This window comes from Rhinatrema bivittatum, chromosome 8 (genome assembly GCF_901001135.1).
Source record: "Rhinatrema bivittatum chromosome 8, aRhiBiv1.1, whole genome shotgun sequence".
In the NCBI taxonomy this organism is placed as follows: Eukaryota; Metazoa; Chordata; class Amphibia; order Gymnophiona; family Rhinatrematidae; genus Rhinatrema; species Rhinatrema bivittatum.
In genome coordinates, this window is record NC_042622.1 from 89023372 (window position 1) to 89040254 (window position 16883).

At 49.0% G+C, this 16883-nt stretch overlaps 1 protein-coding gene across 4 annotated transcripts in view; it reads right to left on the reverse strand.

The window, feature by feature from the left end:
* RALGDS (ral guanine nucleotide dissociation stimulator) overlaps window positions 1-16883 on the reverse strand; it is a 124799-nt gene that overhangs the window by 53444 nt on the left and 54472 nt on the right. For 3 of the 4 annotated variants that reach the window (XM_029611276.1, XM_029611275.1, XM_029611273.1), the window contains exon 1: window positions 1545-1789. The exons of the other annotated variant lie outside the window; for it this stretch is intronic. In XM_029611276.1, the coding sequence (XP_029467136.1) occupies window positions 1545-1673 (129 nt within the window). In that variant the 5' untranslated portion in view covers window positions 1674-1789. Of the gene's footprint in view, window positions 1-1544; window positions 1790-16883 lie in introns of those variants that run through there. 4 annotated transcript variants of the gene reach the window in all.

The following is a 16883-nucleotide window of genomic DNA, read 5'->3' on the forward strand; positions in this document are numbered from 1 at the left end:
AGATAGAGAGCCACCCATGTTTCGCCCTGGAGAGTGAGGAGTGCCAGAAGAAGGAGCAGCTGGCAACCTCCGTCAGGAGAGCACCAAGAGCAGATACAGGCAGAGTGCTTATAGACTGCCCACTCCATGCCTGAATCCATCCACCCAGACTTCAAGGCAGCATGGCACACAATACACACACACACTAAAGCAGAGTCTATGATATTGCAAATGGAAGGGAAATAAGCAGACTTAAGAAGGATTTAGTGGTTTTATGTACATCCATCCATTTGAAAAAAGTGTCCACGTGCACCTTGCAGGAAGGAGCAGGTACTTTTCATCACAGATGGACCCGCAGATGCCTTCTCCGTGGCCTTTCCTACTTCTGTCCCTCTTCTAGAAGTTAGATTTTCCAACCATTTATATAGCATATTTTATCCAAAATTAGATCTAATACTAGGAATAATGCAATACTGAACTTCTGAAACACAAGTCCAGTCAACCTCTGCAGAGTTTTGACTAGGCAACATATTTCTAGCACCTGGAAAACATACAAATGTCTAAGTTGAGTGGAGAAGTGATGCCCCTAGACTACAGTACTGTAAAAAAGCTTGAAGAAATCAGACTGCATGTACTGGACAACCAATAAATAAATGCCTTCTTTTTGTACCAAATAAATATAAAATTGATTTGAAAATAGTCTCAGACTGAATTTCGGTCATCATAGTGGCTGGGTAGAGATAAAGGGCTGTGTGCTGTAACTGATCTTACTAGTCATGTATTACAGCACCATAGCAAGGAATAAGGCCCGTGCTCAGGAAACTAGACACTCTTGCAGTGATGTATACAAAGCCTCACTAGGTAGTAAATTCCTGATTCAAATCGAATCACATTCCATTTTCTAGTTCGATTTATGTCCTGTTACTTGTTCCATATTACTTCACACAAAATACATTAAACTTTCAAGCACTTGGTAAACAGAGCGATCATGTCCACAATTGCCAAACCAAGGGGAAGTGGTCCAGCCTCCTAAGCACTCTGTTCGTCTTTGCTACATTGTTTACCATCTCTTGTTTGAGACACAATATTCCAGGCTGTCTACAGCCTAGAGGGTCAGCTAATTCCTGGCCCGTGCAACTTGTGTACCTTCATTTCTCTTTCACTGCTCTGGGTCACCATTGTGCCTGCCGACATGAACAATAACTTAGCTTAGTTTAGCTAAGAACGTTTGGGAGGGGGGAGAGCTGCACAGCAGGGACCCTTCAGACGGAATTTGATCCCTCTCGCAGTTAGAAAACGATTGAACCGAAGCGCTGCTTTAGCGTATCTAGTGTGTGCCAGAGTAGGAAAAAGCATTATCTACAGAACAGTCCAGGAATCCTCCTAGCCAAGGCATCAGAGTCCACGTTGCGTTGAGATCGCCAAACTCAGCTCACCAATGACCAAAGTCCAAAGGCTACGCCGCAGCCTCCATCGCCCGCAACGGTCCTAAAGGCGGCATCCGTCCGCCACCCCCTCCCCACCGGTAAATCCCAAATCCACTTCCAGCAGACTCCGGGTCTTACCTCCAGCGGGGGCAGGTCGGGATCCAGCTGCGTGAAGCTGCTCAGCAACACCGGGCTCAGGTCCTCCCCGGCCACCTCCAGCTTCACTCCGTCCCACAGGCTCCTCATCCTGCGTGAGCTCTCGAACATCTTGGGCGGGCTGCGCGGCTGCTCATGGCGGGGGCGGCGGCGGCAGGGACTGAGCGCATCGCACAGCCCGAGCGCCTCCGTACTCGGGACTCTCAGCGCAGCTCAGCCCGCGGCCGGGGGCGGGGCGCTGTGTCATTCACCCTGCTGGCCTGTCCCCGCCCACACGTGACGTCACCGTCCGGGCTGCTTTGAAAACGTGCGCTGGCGCTCCGGGAAAAGGGGAACTGGGAGCCATCGCTGGGGATTCTGTGGGCTAAGGGCTGTTTCTTGACTGAACCTCTTACATTTCTCAACACTGGTCCAGAACAGGTTGGAAGCCCCAAAAGCAGCAGGAGGACGCTGCCTGCAGAAATAACGGCTTACTTTTCCTACCCTTTTATTTATTCTGTTCATTACTTTGGCAACACGTGTACAACTGTGTGCCAATGAATAAAGTTATCTGAATCTATGTGATCTGCTCCTCGCTTTAACCTACCCCGATGTGAAATCATTCAGTTTTAAAGCAGCAAGAAAAGTGGCAGCGTCAGAAGAGAAGGACCAATGCGTGCGGCGGATCGCACCTGAATGTGGGAGAACCCCAGACAGGTCCGGAGCTGCGGCACTGCCCACAGGCAACGAGAGCCACGTCGTAAAGCTCCAAGTTTCCAAACATCCCAAACTGCACCAGAATGCTCCTTAGCAAACGCGTTTTTTGACACCTCTTTACAGTCAAGATTGGAATTCCGTGGTGACTGAGTCAGCTTGTTGTTCGTTTGTTACCAGCTGAGGGAAAATCCCCGAACTTGCCGCGCAAGCACATCTCTCCTGAGTAATATGTTAAACTGTGTTTCTCTCTAGTCTATGCATGTTATAAAGTTAAAACGCCACCGGTTTCAGAGATTCCCAGAAGCATTTCCAAAATGTAAATCTTGCTTTTCCATTAAAGGTAGGCAAGGTGAGTCACAACAATAAAACAGCTAATTAAAAAAAAAAAAAAAAGAAATCCACTAAAAACAGCATTTACCAACACATTGCATAAAAAACTAGCTCAGCTAGCAGACTAAACAGTAGGTCAGTCAGTCACCCAGTTGAGAGAGCCAGGTCTTAATTTGATATCTAAAAAGGAAAGGATTTCAGAAATGGGAATCAAGGTGCAAGAATGCCCTTTCTGACATCTCCACCAATTTCATTGATCTTAAAGCCTGGGCAGCCGAGATACATATAGGAGAAGGGGAATCCTTCAGGCAACCACGACCCACTCCATTTAATCTTTAAAGAGTAAAATCAATAGACATGTGAATCGTGTGATCGATCATCTTAACGATCGATTTCGGCTGGGGGGGGAGGGAATCGGATTGTCGCAGTTTTGTTTTTTTAAATATCGTGTAAATCGTAAATCGATTTACGATTTACACCCCGACCCTTTAAATAAATCCCCCACCTTCCCGAATCCCCCCAAAATGTCTTAAATTACCTGGGGTCCAGTGGGGGGGTCCCGGTGTGATCTTCCACTCTCGGGCACACTAAAACAACCCTAAAACCCCCCCGACCCTTTAAAATAAATCCCCCACCCTCCCAAACCCCCCCAAAATGTCTTAAATTACCTGGGGTCCAGTGGGGGGGTCCCGGTGTGATGTTCCACTCTCGGGCCACAGGTGCATTTGATAGAAATGGTGCCGGCACTACCTTTGCCCTGACAGGCAAAGGTAGCGCCGGCGCCATTTTGGTTCCTGTCCCCCGACGTCGCGAGCGTAGGAGATTGCTCCCGGTCCCCCGCTGGACCCCCAGGGACTTTTGGCCAGCTTGGGGTGGCCTCCTGACCCCCACAAGACTTGCCAAAAGTCCAGCGGGGGTCCGGGAACGACCTCCTGCACTCGAATCGTGTTGCCGTAATGCAAAATGGCGCCGGCCATATTGCCATACTGCAAAATGGCGCCAGCCATATGGCCGGCGCCATTTTGCAGTATGGCAACATGATTCGAGTGCAGGAGGTCGTTCCCGGACCCCCGCTGGACTTTTGGCAAGTCTTGTGGGGGTCAGGAGGCCACCCCAAGCTGGCCAAAAGTCCCTGGGGGTCCAGCGGGGGTCCGGGAGCGATCTCCTACGCTCGCGACGTCGGGGGACAGGAACCAAAATGGCGCCAGCGCTACCTTTGCCCTGTCGGGCAAAGGTAGCGCCGGCGCCATTTCTATCAAATGCACCCGTGGCCCGAGAGTGGAATATCACACCGGGACCCCCCCACTGGACCCCAGGTAATTTAAGACATTTTGGGGGGGTTCGGGAGGGTGGGGGATTTATTTTAAAGGGTCGGGGTGGGTTTTAGGGTTGTTTTAGTGTGCCGGTTTCCCCGCCCTCCCCTTTCCTCTCCCCCTTCCCCCGATTTACGATTTTTGACGATAAATCGGGGGAATTCCTATTATATATCGCCTGTAACGATTTTTGACGATTTAAAATATATCGGACGATATTTTAAATCGTCAAAAAACGATTCACATCCCTAAAAATCAACACCTTGAACTGTGCCAGGAAACACATGGACAACCAACACAGATCTTTTAAAATAGAGCTAATATGGCTCCTATAAATGGCTCCTGGTTAACACACTAGCTGCAGAGTTTTCTACTAGTTGAAGTTTGGAACACTTGTCTAGGGCATTAGAGTAACCATAACCAGAGTTGAGCAAAGAATGAATTACTGTCGTCTAGTAGGAAAACCAGTGCTGTCTCACAGGCCAATGCAGCACCATCTGGGCATTAAAACAGTGTGGGGCTGATGCAATAAAGTGTGCCCAGTGTAGCGCACAGGTTTACGCACGGACGCAAGCTTTGGACACGCTGGACTAGCATCTGATACAATAAGGTGATTAGCATGTCCAAAACGCATACCCGATAGCACCCATCACATGTAAATTCCATGTTGATGAGACTATTAGGTATTCCCTCCCCCTCCCCCCTCCCATGCAGGAAATTGTAGGGATCCCAACACACCTTTTAATGCAGCAAATTTAACTATAGCCCTGGAGGTGGCGTAAAGTCAATCCGAGAGTCAAGGGCTCATGAGAAATTAAAAAGCACGGCCCTCTGTGGTTCCTCCTCCTTTGGCATTGTGACAATTTAAATTTACTGCTTGCGATGTTGAAAAATAAATGTAGATTGGAATGCACAGTTTAGACTCCCATAGCAAGGGGCGCTTAGCTGTGCGCAGCTTCAGCAACCTCAGCAAAACCGGCCAGAAGTGGCGGGATGGAAATGCAATTGTGTTTGAGCTCTAGGGACACGCAATTCTCTCCTAGCGCATCCCGTTTGACGCAGGCCCTCTGGGGATGTGGCTGCATGTGCGTTAGGAGAACGAGTGCTCATTACGAGCGTCTGCTTTCAGCGAGCATCTTATTGCATCGACCCATGTGCTGGATTTCAGGGCACAGTTTTAATGCTCAGATTCGGCACAGGCCGAATGCACCTTTCGACTCAGGTACAGGAAAGAAGGGGGGGCATCCCTGACAGGCAGATCATCTCAGGATAAATGGTGGCAGCCGCCACCACTTACTCGGATGTCAGTACTTATCCACAAAGTGTTTTTGATTTTTTTTCCATTTTTCCCTGTTTTTTACTGGTTTTAAGTGCCAAACTTAATTCTTTTTTTTTTTTTGTCAAAATAGTTTTTATTAGCCAGGGTGGCAGAGACAACCAGCAAAAACACCATACAACTTGTAAAACACAATACGTAAGTGCATGAGTACAACAATACAAACATGGTAGAACCAGCAAAACTCAAGGCACTGCCCAGCCCAATTTTTCGTTTTCCCCCTCCCCCTAGGTCCCCCTCCCAGAACCCGAACCCCCCCCCCCCCAAACCCCACTCATTCATCCAACATTCATACCTTACTGCCCCCCTCCCTTGCCCCTGCACCTTAGAGGACCAATTTAGAGTATACCCATTGCGACAGAGTTCCTCCTGCAACGATTTGGGGAAAGTAGCAAAACAATTATCCCAACAAGCACAATACATGGAGTCAGGTCGCCTCTTGCCCGCCAAGTAGTCCAGGCGTTCCAATTGCGCCAAAGAGGCCATTCTTCCAAACCAGGCGGCCAGGGTAGGCGCAAGCAACGGCTCTGTCCAGCCAGCCAGGATCGTGCGACAGGCCATCAAAACAGCAACCCTCTCAAAACGGGCTTTAGCACAGCTGCCAGGTAAGTGTCGAGGAGACATACTGGAAATTAGCATCCGGGCATGAAGTCGCAGGGACCCACCTATGCATTTCCCCACCACCTCCAGCACTGTCTGCCAAAAGGATTGCAGTGATGGGCAGGAAATCAAGCGGTGCACCAAGGTACCATCAGCAGCTTCACATTTAATGCAGGTAGGTGAGGTAGCCAACTTCATCTGGAACCGCCGAACATCATCATAATAAAGGGCATGAAGAAGCTTAAACTGAAGCTCCCGGAGACTGAGATCAGGTAACAGCTTATATAAGTCCCGACACCAGCTGGACATCTGCCTCTCCGTGATCTGAGAGTCCAATACTGTTGACCACCGAACAGCCATACGTTGCACTGGAGCAGCATCCCCAAGCTTCTGTCCCAGTCTCTTCCAGCTGGTGATGGTGTTCCGGAGATACGCAGTGTCAAAAACAGTATTAGCAAACCGTATTTCAGCTTCAAGCGCCTGACGTGTCCAAGCAAAGGCAGTCAAGTAATGGCGGGCCTGGAGATAGGCAAAAAATTGTTTGGCAGGCAATTGGAAGGTCCGCGCCAGTGCAGCAAAGTCCAGCAAAGTACCTGAAACAGGATCATACATATGAAAGGCAAACAGCACCCCCTGCTCTGCCCAGTTACGAAATACTGCTTTACAATCACACCCAGGGAGAAATTCCACATTATTCAAAAAAGGGAGCAGCAGAGATCGCCCACCCGATAACCGATATTTTCTCCGCAGCCATCGCCACGCTTTGATACACGGGGTTAACAGAACAGCAGGATAAGACGCTACTCTACGCTGATCCACCCTCATTTGGATAAGATTCAGTGGAGACCCCGGGGTAGACATACGCTCCAACATCCCCGCATCACAGTAACGATAGGACCCCGTTAGCCATTCCCCCACGAACCTCATCTGACAGGCCACGTTATAAAGCCTGAAATCCGGCAAATTCAACCCCCCACATTCTCGCGGGTATTCCATAGCCACATAGGCCAAGCGTGCCCGTCTTCCCCGCCACAAAAACGTTTGTATGGCAGAGCGGAGGCGGCGCACCTCGGCTACCGTCAACCAGCAAGGGAGCATATGTAAAATATATGAGTTTAGGCAGCAACACCATTTTTACCAAGGCGCCCCTGCCAAAAAGGGAGAGGGGGCAGCATTTTCCACAATCCCAATTGATCCTGGAATTTGGCAATGCAGGGAGCTATATTTAAGGAGTGCAACTGCCTTAAGTCCCGCGGGATCACTACCCCTAAGTACTTAAGCTTGCCAGCGGCCCAACAAAAGGGGAACTCCCCCCACCCAGGTAGCGGAAAGGGTCTCATGTAAGGGCAGGGCCTCAGACTTATCATAATTTATTTTCAGACCCGCAACCAAATGGAACCTATCAAATAATTGAATGATGGCGGGTACACTGGTACGTGGGTTCCCCACAAATAACAACAGGTCATCTGCAAACAGGGCCAACTTCAGGGGATGCCCATCCAGACTTATACCACCAATGTCTTTTGCACGCCGTATACAAATGGCCAAAGGCTCCAATGCCATAACAAATAAGACAGGAGATAAGGGGCACCCCTGCCGCACCCCCCGAGAGATTGGGAAAGCCCCAGTGGGCAGACCGTTAATCAAGATAGTGGCGCTAGGTTGTTGATAGAGCACCTGTAGCCATTTGAGGTACGCCCCAGAGAACCCATATTTGTGTAGCACCCAAAACAGGTATTCCCATGAAAGCGAATCAAACGCTTTTTCCGCGTCTAAACTCAAGATCAGTGCTTCAGCCTCTGCCTGATAGCTTAATGCGGCTATCAAACGCCTCACATTCCTCACCCCCTGACGACCCTGGATAAACCCAGTTTGGTCCTCATGAATGATGCTGGGCAAGACGGGAGACACCCTGGCAGCTAAAACCGAAGCCAGGATTTTGACATCTACGTTGAGCAGCGATATTGGGCGATAAGAGCCCACCTCCGCAGCATCTTTCCCAGGCTTAGGTAAAACTACGATAACAGATTGATTGGAGGCCGGCGTTATGTGACCAGTATGGAGTAGATCAGCGTAATACGCGCGCACAGGCTCAAGCACCCCAAAACTCAGAATTTTATAATATTCAGACCCCAACCCGTCGAGGCCCGCCGCCTTGCCCAGGGAAAGCTTTTTGATAACCGCATAGATTTCTTGAGTAGTGATTGGACTATTCAGCATCTCTAACTGGTCAAAAGTTAACTGCGGCCAAGGTAAGTCCGCAAACATCGTATCAGCGAGGCCCTTATCCATTGGCTGGGAGGCATATAGGGTCGTGTAATATTCTAAGAACCGATTCGCTATACCCTGCGGAGTTGTGTGGTGCACCCCATTCCTATCTTTAATTCCCACAATCGAGGCCCGCTGGCCTCGTGGTCGAACCAGATGGGACATAAGCCGACTGGCACGGTTACCATACTTATACAGCTGGTAGCGGTAAAATCTAAGGGATTTAGAAGCCCGCTGATGCAGCAAACTATTCAGAGCCTCCCGCGCCCGATCCAATTGGGCTTTAGCATCCTCAGACAGAGCCCCCATATGAGCGCTTTGGGCCGCTTTAAGAGCTCCCGTAAGCCTCAAAATTTCGGCATTACAGCGTCTATTTTTCTTAGCCACATACGCAATAATGGCCCCGCGCATGACCACTTTCCCCACCTCCCACACAGTCGATGGGGTAACCTCCGGGGTCGTGTTGTGCTCTACATAGTCCTTCCAGCAGGCCTGCAAGTACACATGAAATTCTTTGTCTAAGTAGAGATCGGGCCGCATGCGCCATGAGTGCGGGGGTCGAGCCGTGAGCCCCCAATGCAGAACCATGGTCACTGGGGCATGGTCAGACAACGCAATAGTCCCTATATTAGCCTCCCGTATTTTAGCAAAGCACTGATCAGAGACAAGCAAATAATCCAACCTGGAATATACGTTGTGCGGGTGAGAAAAGTGAGTGAAATCACGCTCTTGCGGATGTAATATACGCCAAATATCCAGCAATTGGAGCTCGTGACAAAGCAAGTTTACCCCCTCCGTATCCTCCCCTCGGGAAGTGAGCTTGGAGGGTGCATGATCGAGTTGACGGTTGGCCACTATATTAAAATCCCCGCCCACTACAAGACTGTAGCCCGAAACTCGGTCAGGAGAGTAATCAGGGACACAAAAAACCCCCGGGAATATACATTAGGTGCATAAACAGCACAAAAAACAATACGTTGTTGGTACAAGGTGCCCGCCACTAAAACATATCGACCCTCCACATCCTGGCAAATCCGTTCCAGCTGAAACGGTAGATTTTTGTGAATAAGAATGGCAACTCCCCTTTGGCGCCTATTATAGGACGAATAATAGGCTTGACCCACCCAATCTCTGTTTAATTTGGCGTGTTCCGCGTCCTCCAAATGCGTCTCCTGTAAGAGCGCTACCTGCGCTTTCATACGTTTAAATAATGCAAATAATTTGGTCCGCTTAATTGGGGAGTAGATACCATCCACATTCATAGTAACAATTTTAACAGGCTCCATTACGTTATAGCAGGGACATAGTCAGGGTGAAAAAGGGGAGGGGTTAGCCGAAGCCGCCCCCTCCCCCCGCCCCAAGTGTTGGAATCCCTCCCGGCCTCCCAGCCTAGGCCTTGAGGGGAAGTTGCAATCCATACTCGTGTCAGCAATAGAATATGCATAAACCAAAATCCCTGAGTCCTCTTCCCTACCCCCCCCCATCCCTGAACACTCATACACACATACATACAACACATCCACGCCAACAAAATAATTTTCCCCCCGCGGTCCCTAGGGCTCAAACAAATAAGCGCCATAGGAACACCCTTGTTCTCTCCTACTCCCATCTCCTGCCCCGCTCCCCCCCTGCCGCTGCCGCTAACCCTAATCAGTAAATTCTCAAACCCACCTAGGACCTCCACCCCCCAACAGCAGATACATCCATGATGGCCATCAGGTAAAAGCTAATAAAGTCCACAGAGTCAATCCGTATATATTAGGCCCCGAAGCACCAGAACTCCCGTCCAGGGTGCCACCTAGGAAAAAACTCAGTGGGGTAAAAGTCCCTTCCCCGCAAGGAGCCCAACCTCTCGGAACAAGAGGCGCCCGGTCTCATCACTGAAACCCCACGATCCAGACCTCTGAACCAGAGCGGGTGAGAATCCAACAACAAAGTTCCACGCAACAAGAACTGGAAACACTGAGGTCGGTGGAGAGAAAAAAAACCAAGAAAAAGGACAAGAAAAAGGCCCTCCCAACTGCGATGCAGGCCTCAAAAGTTAGGCTCCTCATTCTCCAGCCGCAGAGGGAAGGCTCGCCACAAATCTTTCAGCCTCCTCCCTAGAGTTGAAATACAAGGTTTTATTTTCATGCTGGACCCGCAGCTTAGCTGGGTAGAGCAGGGCAAAGCGAATCCCACGCTGATAGAGTGCCGAACAGGCCGGAGCCATCGCCTTCCTCTGCGCTGCCGTGGCGGCTGAAAAGTCATTAAATAACAACAGCTTGTGGCCCTTATATTCCACCTCCTTCTTTTGGCGATATGACCTCAAAAGGCGAGTCTTATGGTCCCAATTAAGGATCCTGGCCATGACCGGTCTCGGGCGCCCCAGGCCATCACGCATGGGCCCCACGCGGTGTACCCGCTCACATTGGATCCCATCTCCAGGCAGTAGGAGGCCTACCTGCTGCGGGAGCCACTGCTCGACAATTTCCTTAAGGTCCCCTTCCTTCACCTCCTCTGGGAGGCCAATTATTTTCAGGTTGTTCCGGCGTCCCCTGTCCTCCTGTTCCTCCATCTGAACCAAGAGCTCTTGCTGCCTGCCCTGCAGACCCACCAGCCGCTGCTCCGTCGTGGCCACTCGGTCCCCCAGCTCTGAAATAAGGCCCTCCGCGGTGTCCAGGCGCTTCGCATGGCCCTCCACCGCCGATTTTATATCTTCCATCGCCGTCTGTAATTTGTAGAGGCGGCCATCCAGCGCTTCCGTGACTCGCTGCGAGATTTTTTGCAGGGCCTCCTCGGTGACCGTAGCAAGTAGGGGCTCTCCAGGCTGGGCTGCCGCGGCCATCTTGGCTACACGCGGTCGGTGCGGTCGGCGCTCAAGCTTGCTCCGGGCGCTCGATCTGCGCATCACCCGCGGGTCCGCTCGGTCTTTCAGCTGTGCGGCAGCACTTCCAGCCCTCGATCGCGTAGTCAGTGCGGCGAAACGGCAAGTTTTAAAAGGTAAATTTTGCAGATACAGGGGAGCGGAGCCGCGGAGCTTTCCCCCTTCACTTCCGTCTCCCTCGCGTCATCGCCGGAAGAGTCGCCAAACTTAATTCTATATCTAACCTTGGAGTTAAAGTTTCCAGCGCTAAAATAAAATCCTGGTTGGCCAATGCAGCTCTCTGCATGCTAAATGTTCCATTCATTTTGTGAATGTAAAACTCCTTGCTGTATCGGTAGTAAAGTTTATGTTCACAAACAGGCCGATACAGTAAGAAATGCGGGAGAGTGGGCACTCCGTGTTGAGCACCCACTCTCCCGACACGCGTCCAGGCACCTGTATTTAAATTAGGTGGTGCACTTATAAGGAGGTGCTAGGGACAATAGCGCGTCCCTAGCGCCTTCTTATTAGCGGTAAAGGTGGCTGTCAGCGGGTCCGACAACCGACACTCAATTTTACCGGCATTGGTTTTCAAACCCGCTGACAGCCACGGGTTAGGAAAATGGATGCCGGTAAAATTGAGCATCCGTTTTGCTGACCGGTGGGCAGATTTTTTTAACTTTTCTTTTTTAAGTTTTGTTTCTTCTGACTTAATATCACTAGGATATTAAGTCGGAGGGTGTACAGAAAAGCAGTATTTTCTGCTTTTCTGTACACTTTTCTAGGCTGCTCAGAATTTAATGCCTGCCCTTGGGCAGGCGTTAATTTTTGAGAGTAAAATATATGGCTTGGCCACACATTTCACTTTCAGTATCCCAGGCTACTAACTAATAGGTTCATCAACATTAGTTTTCGGGAGGTTGGCCGCGTGTTTTCAACACACTATTATCCCTTATGGCAGAGTGCACTGTACTGTATCGGCCTGAAAAAGAGCATTCAAATGTAGGTGAAGCTGTGCATTGGCCAGAATGCACTTTTCTGCTTCACCCTGTCAGTGCCATAATCAAGCCTAAAACCCGACTGAAATGGGTGTAAAACCATCAGTTGAGTGAAATATTTGTAGAGAGAAGTGCTCCACTGCTTGATGCCACCCAAAATGGGATTGATTTTAAGAACATAAGAAAATGCCATACTGGGTCAGACCAGGCGCGCATTCATTCATCCAGGCGGAGGAGCCGGCGGCGAAAGCAGCCGGCTCCGCCTGAATGAATGAATGCTGTGACTGCCTTGAGCGCCGAATCGCAGGGATCACACAGGCGCGCATTCATTCACTGCCGGTGGGGGCTGCCGGAGAGGCAGCCCCCACCGGCAGTGAATGAATGTGCGCCTGTGCGGACCCGGCCTAGATTTAACACGCGACCACCCGCCGCCCACCGGCCGTCTCGAACTAACGCGTGTCCCCCCGCCGCCGCTGCCGCTGCCGCCTGGACCCACGCGGCCCTCCGACAGGTATTTAAAAATTTTTATTTTTTTTTCTGACAGGTTTTATGTGTCCCACATCATTACATTTTCTCGATCATCTCTGTATCGCTTTTTTTTTTTATTGTGTTTTATTGTTTTTGAGTGTCTTAAGCGGTGTCGATGGATTTGTTACTAGACTCACAGTCCTAACTCCTACTAGGGGGAGGCGGTAAACTAACACGTTACGGCCGCGGCAAAACAGTGCGTTACTAATGAGATAACCTGAGCGCGCATTACGGTATCGGAGGGGAATAGCTAATTCCTTCATTATACAGCTAATTCGTTCATTTACATGCCGGGTGGGGAAGGGTTACGCGTCTGTTTTAAGAAGCGCTACGGACGCGCGAAACTGGAGACTGTATCGCTGGTTTGCCTTACGCGTCCGAATTGTGCGCAGCGAGCTCGTTACAGACGAGAAATCTTCAACTGAATGTTACTGTATCGAGCTGTAAGTCTGTTCCGTGTTACCATTGCTAATGGCAGTGGCTGTTCTCTAAGTGAACTTAATAGCAGGTAATAGACTTCTCCTCCAAGAACTTATCCAATCCTTTTTTAAACACAGCTATACTAACTGCACTAACTACATCCTCTGGCAACAAATTCCAGAGTTTAATTGTGCGTTGAGTAAAAAAGAACTTTCTCCGATTAGTTTTAAATGTGCCCCATGCTAACTTCATGGAGTGCCCCCTAGTCTTTCTACTATCCGAAAGAAATAACCGATTCACATCTACCCGTTCTAGACCTCTCATGATTTTAAACACATCTATCATATCCCCCCTCAGTCGTCTCTTCTTTAACACATATTTAACACATATGCTGTGGTTCCAATAACATTTCCCAAAGTGGTGAACAAACTTAAAAATGCCTTATAAGAATAAACCAAACAAATAATTTAAACATCCCATAATAAAATTAAAATAAACCAACAACACATTAAAACTGGAAAAACCAAACTATCTAAATTAAACCAAAAAATAATCAAGACAAATGAGTAACATAAAAATCTAAGATGCATAGGCAAAAATTAATTGAAAGCATGAAAGAATAACCAAGCTTTTTAACAATTTCTTGAACTGCAAATAATTGTTGTCAAGATGAACCTTTATAATGATTTTATTTATGAAATTGTAACCGAACTTTATTGGCACCTGTTAGAATGTACGATATCCTAGATTTACTAACCTTAGTCCATGTGCCTATTTGTAAACCGTTGCGATGGTATATAACTTAGCGATGGTATAGAAAAGTTTTTAAATAAATAAAAATAAATAAATAAACCTTTAATGGCAATGCACTCCATAATGTGGGTAAGCAGGGCTGGTGCTTCTATTAGGCAAATTAGGCAAACTAGGCACCTAGAGTGCCAAAATGTTGGGGGTGGCAAAATCCCACTAGCACAAGGCATAGAAGAATTCTGTGCCAGGGTCAATACTGTTAAAGGGAGCCCTGTGTTGGAGCCACTGCTGCCAGGAGGAGGGAGCGCTGTGCTGGAGCTGCTGCCAATAGGTAAAGTTGGGGGAAGAGGGTGCATGAACCAAGGTTTGCCTAGGGCACCAGATAAATCTTGTACCGGCCCTATAGGTAAGCTTTTGTTCTATTGATTTGAAAGACTTTTTATTGTTTAGAAGAATAATGTTAAAGGCTTTGGTAGTGCTTAGAATAAGGTAGCATATCAGGTTTAATAAGTAAATAAAACAGCTGCACACAAGTGCACAGAGATATATATACAGTGGTAAGCAACAAGAAACAGATACACAACATGTGCACACACATACACACACACACACAAAAACAATGACACATACACAAACATATGTGCAAACATAGTAAACACAAAGATGTCTATAAAGAGGTACACAGATATACACACATTCTTATTGCATAGACACAACATAAGTTTTCAGTGCAGAATTATCAGGCTTACTAAAAGATTTTCAGAAATTTAATTCCCTTCTGTGCCCTCTATGACCCAAGAGTAGTAGCACCAATCCTTAGCAAAGGAAAGCCTGGGCTTAGTTTACATTCTAAGAAGTTGTGACTCTTCAGGTCAGCATAGGAGAGTAAAGTTCAGGAAAATCCAGAATGGGAGGATCCCCTTGCTCACAGGACTAGAAGAAGAAGAGTTTTGAAGAGATAAGTAAAAGGCACCAGGTGACCAGAAATGAAGGCTCATAGCACATCTTCCCCAGGCAGCAAGGAGAAGGGCAACCCTTCCTTTTGCAGACTGACCACCCACGTGGGTGCTGAGGAGGGAGAGTCAGCCTAGGAAAGAAATTGAGCTTTGCAGATGAGCCTTTATTCCGATCGCTCCAACCTACTGCAAATGCAAAAGCAGGAATAACGAGAGGCTGGGGAAACCCATACAGAGCTCAGGCGCGAAGGTCAATTTCCATGAATCACTCAGAGGTGGTTATTCAGATATCCCCTGAGCAAACAGCCACTGACTGACACAAGGGATAACTCTGATGAAGGAAGAAGCCGTGCTTGTACAAACCGTCATCTCCTCCTTCAGTCCCTTGATTGGCATCGGACCCTACGGCATGGGCTTCACATCCATGCCCTTTCCATGAAAGCACAGCCAGTCTGTATAACCTAGCTAAACTCCTCCTCCGTACTCCCTGTTTGGGTGTTGCCATAGAAATGATGGTAAATGTCACAAGCACAGCCAGGGAGTGGAGGACAGCCCTCTACGTACAGCCAGCGTGCGTACGGTAAGACTTGGTGAAAAAGCTAAATGCAAATTAGCTTTCCCAAGAGTCCCTGCGACAACCCCCCCCCCCCCTTGTGACGTAGTACAGGGATTGAAGAGGCATGAAATGTACCCTCAAAATGGAGGAGGTACTGTTTTACAAGATTCTGGTTGCCACCTGGATATTTCCGTTGTTGCAGCCAGCTCCAGGCACAAATTAGAAGCTGTAGTTTTAGCACCAGCCTAAATTTCCTAAATACTAGTTTGCGGATCTCTTGATGAATGGTTGTTCTCCCTCTACCTACCTCCTTCCTTCCCTCCCTCCCTCATACCCTCTTTGTCTCCAGATTTTTTGTCCTGTGCCTTCTGCATTTTATTAGACTCTTCAGCATTTTCAGCACCTGAGAATCCATCACTCAGCCTCCAGCAAAATTCCAGAAACATTTCCAGAAGATCCAGGCCTGGATTTGTCAGTAGGTACACTAGGCCTGTGCCTAGGGCAGCAAAAACCGGGCGGGGGCAGCAGGCTGGCTGAATCTCACTCGGCAGAGAACAGCTCTCTCATTCCTATCCAGCCCTTCCCCCCCCCTCCCAGCAGCATGCAGGGTACAGGAGAGGAGGAGGTGAGCCTGGAGCAGATAGAGCAAAAGGATCATTTATGGGAGTTTAAGAGGAACTGAGTGGGATATCACTGGGGGATGAGAAAAGATCAGCTGGGGGGACATGTATCTATGTGTGAGAGTGAGGGGAATGAATGAGGGAGGCAGTGTTTGATTGTGAGAGAGAATGGTGCTGTGTGAGTGTGTCTATGTCAGACTGGGTGAGAAGTTAGAGAGCGGATGCAGGGGAGAGCAGGACAAGAGCACAGTAGAGACACCTGCCTCTTCTTCACCCCTCTCCCTTATCCCACTACCTCAAATCACATCCTAACCCCAGATCTAGGAACTCTGTTGTGTCCGTCGGTGTCCGACACCCTCTCTCCGCCCTCCTTACCTCTCTGGCGCCTCCCTCTCCGTCCGCGGGAAGATTGGCTGCCGCGGCATTCTCCTGCCACTTGTCCTCGGGCGTTCCCGGACTGGCTCAACGCTGCAATCACCATGTTTTCTGGAGGCCTAGGGGTGCGCGGCGTGGCCCTGATTGAAGTACCGGCATTGGCACGAACCTCGGGGGCGTCCTCCGAAGATGACGTCACCCGAGATGGATATTTAAGGTCTCAGAATTTGCTAACACATCGAGTTAGCAAGGGTTTTGCTACCTAAGCTACTCTGCCTCCTTGGACTTACCAGAGGTACCCGCTGCTCGGGGGTCTCACTCTCTCCTTGTTTTTTTCAGGTGACAGTCTGGAACCGGTACTCGCTCCTCGAGGGCCCTGATCCCAGACTTGCTTCGTACACTCCTCTACCTGGAAGTCTTCACTACCAACTATATCAGCTACATCAGTGACTTATCATCATTCTCTCTGAGCTTTCCCTGGAACCAGGTACTCATTCCTCGAGGGCCTATACTTTCTAGCTCATGGGCTTCATTGGGACATTGTGTGAGTGTTACCATCTGCATATCCTGCCTACTCACTATATCTCAGTCTCTCTTCAGCTCAGCCTCCAGGGATCGCTGTTCCAGTATCTGAGGGACTACAGCCCAGCCGGGCTTACCAGCTCACTACTGCCATCTCTGGTGGTTCAGAATACTGTCTAATAAAAGAACTAGTGTGTGATTGTCTCCT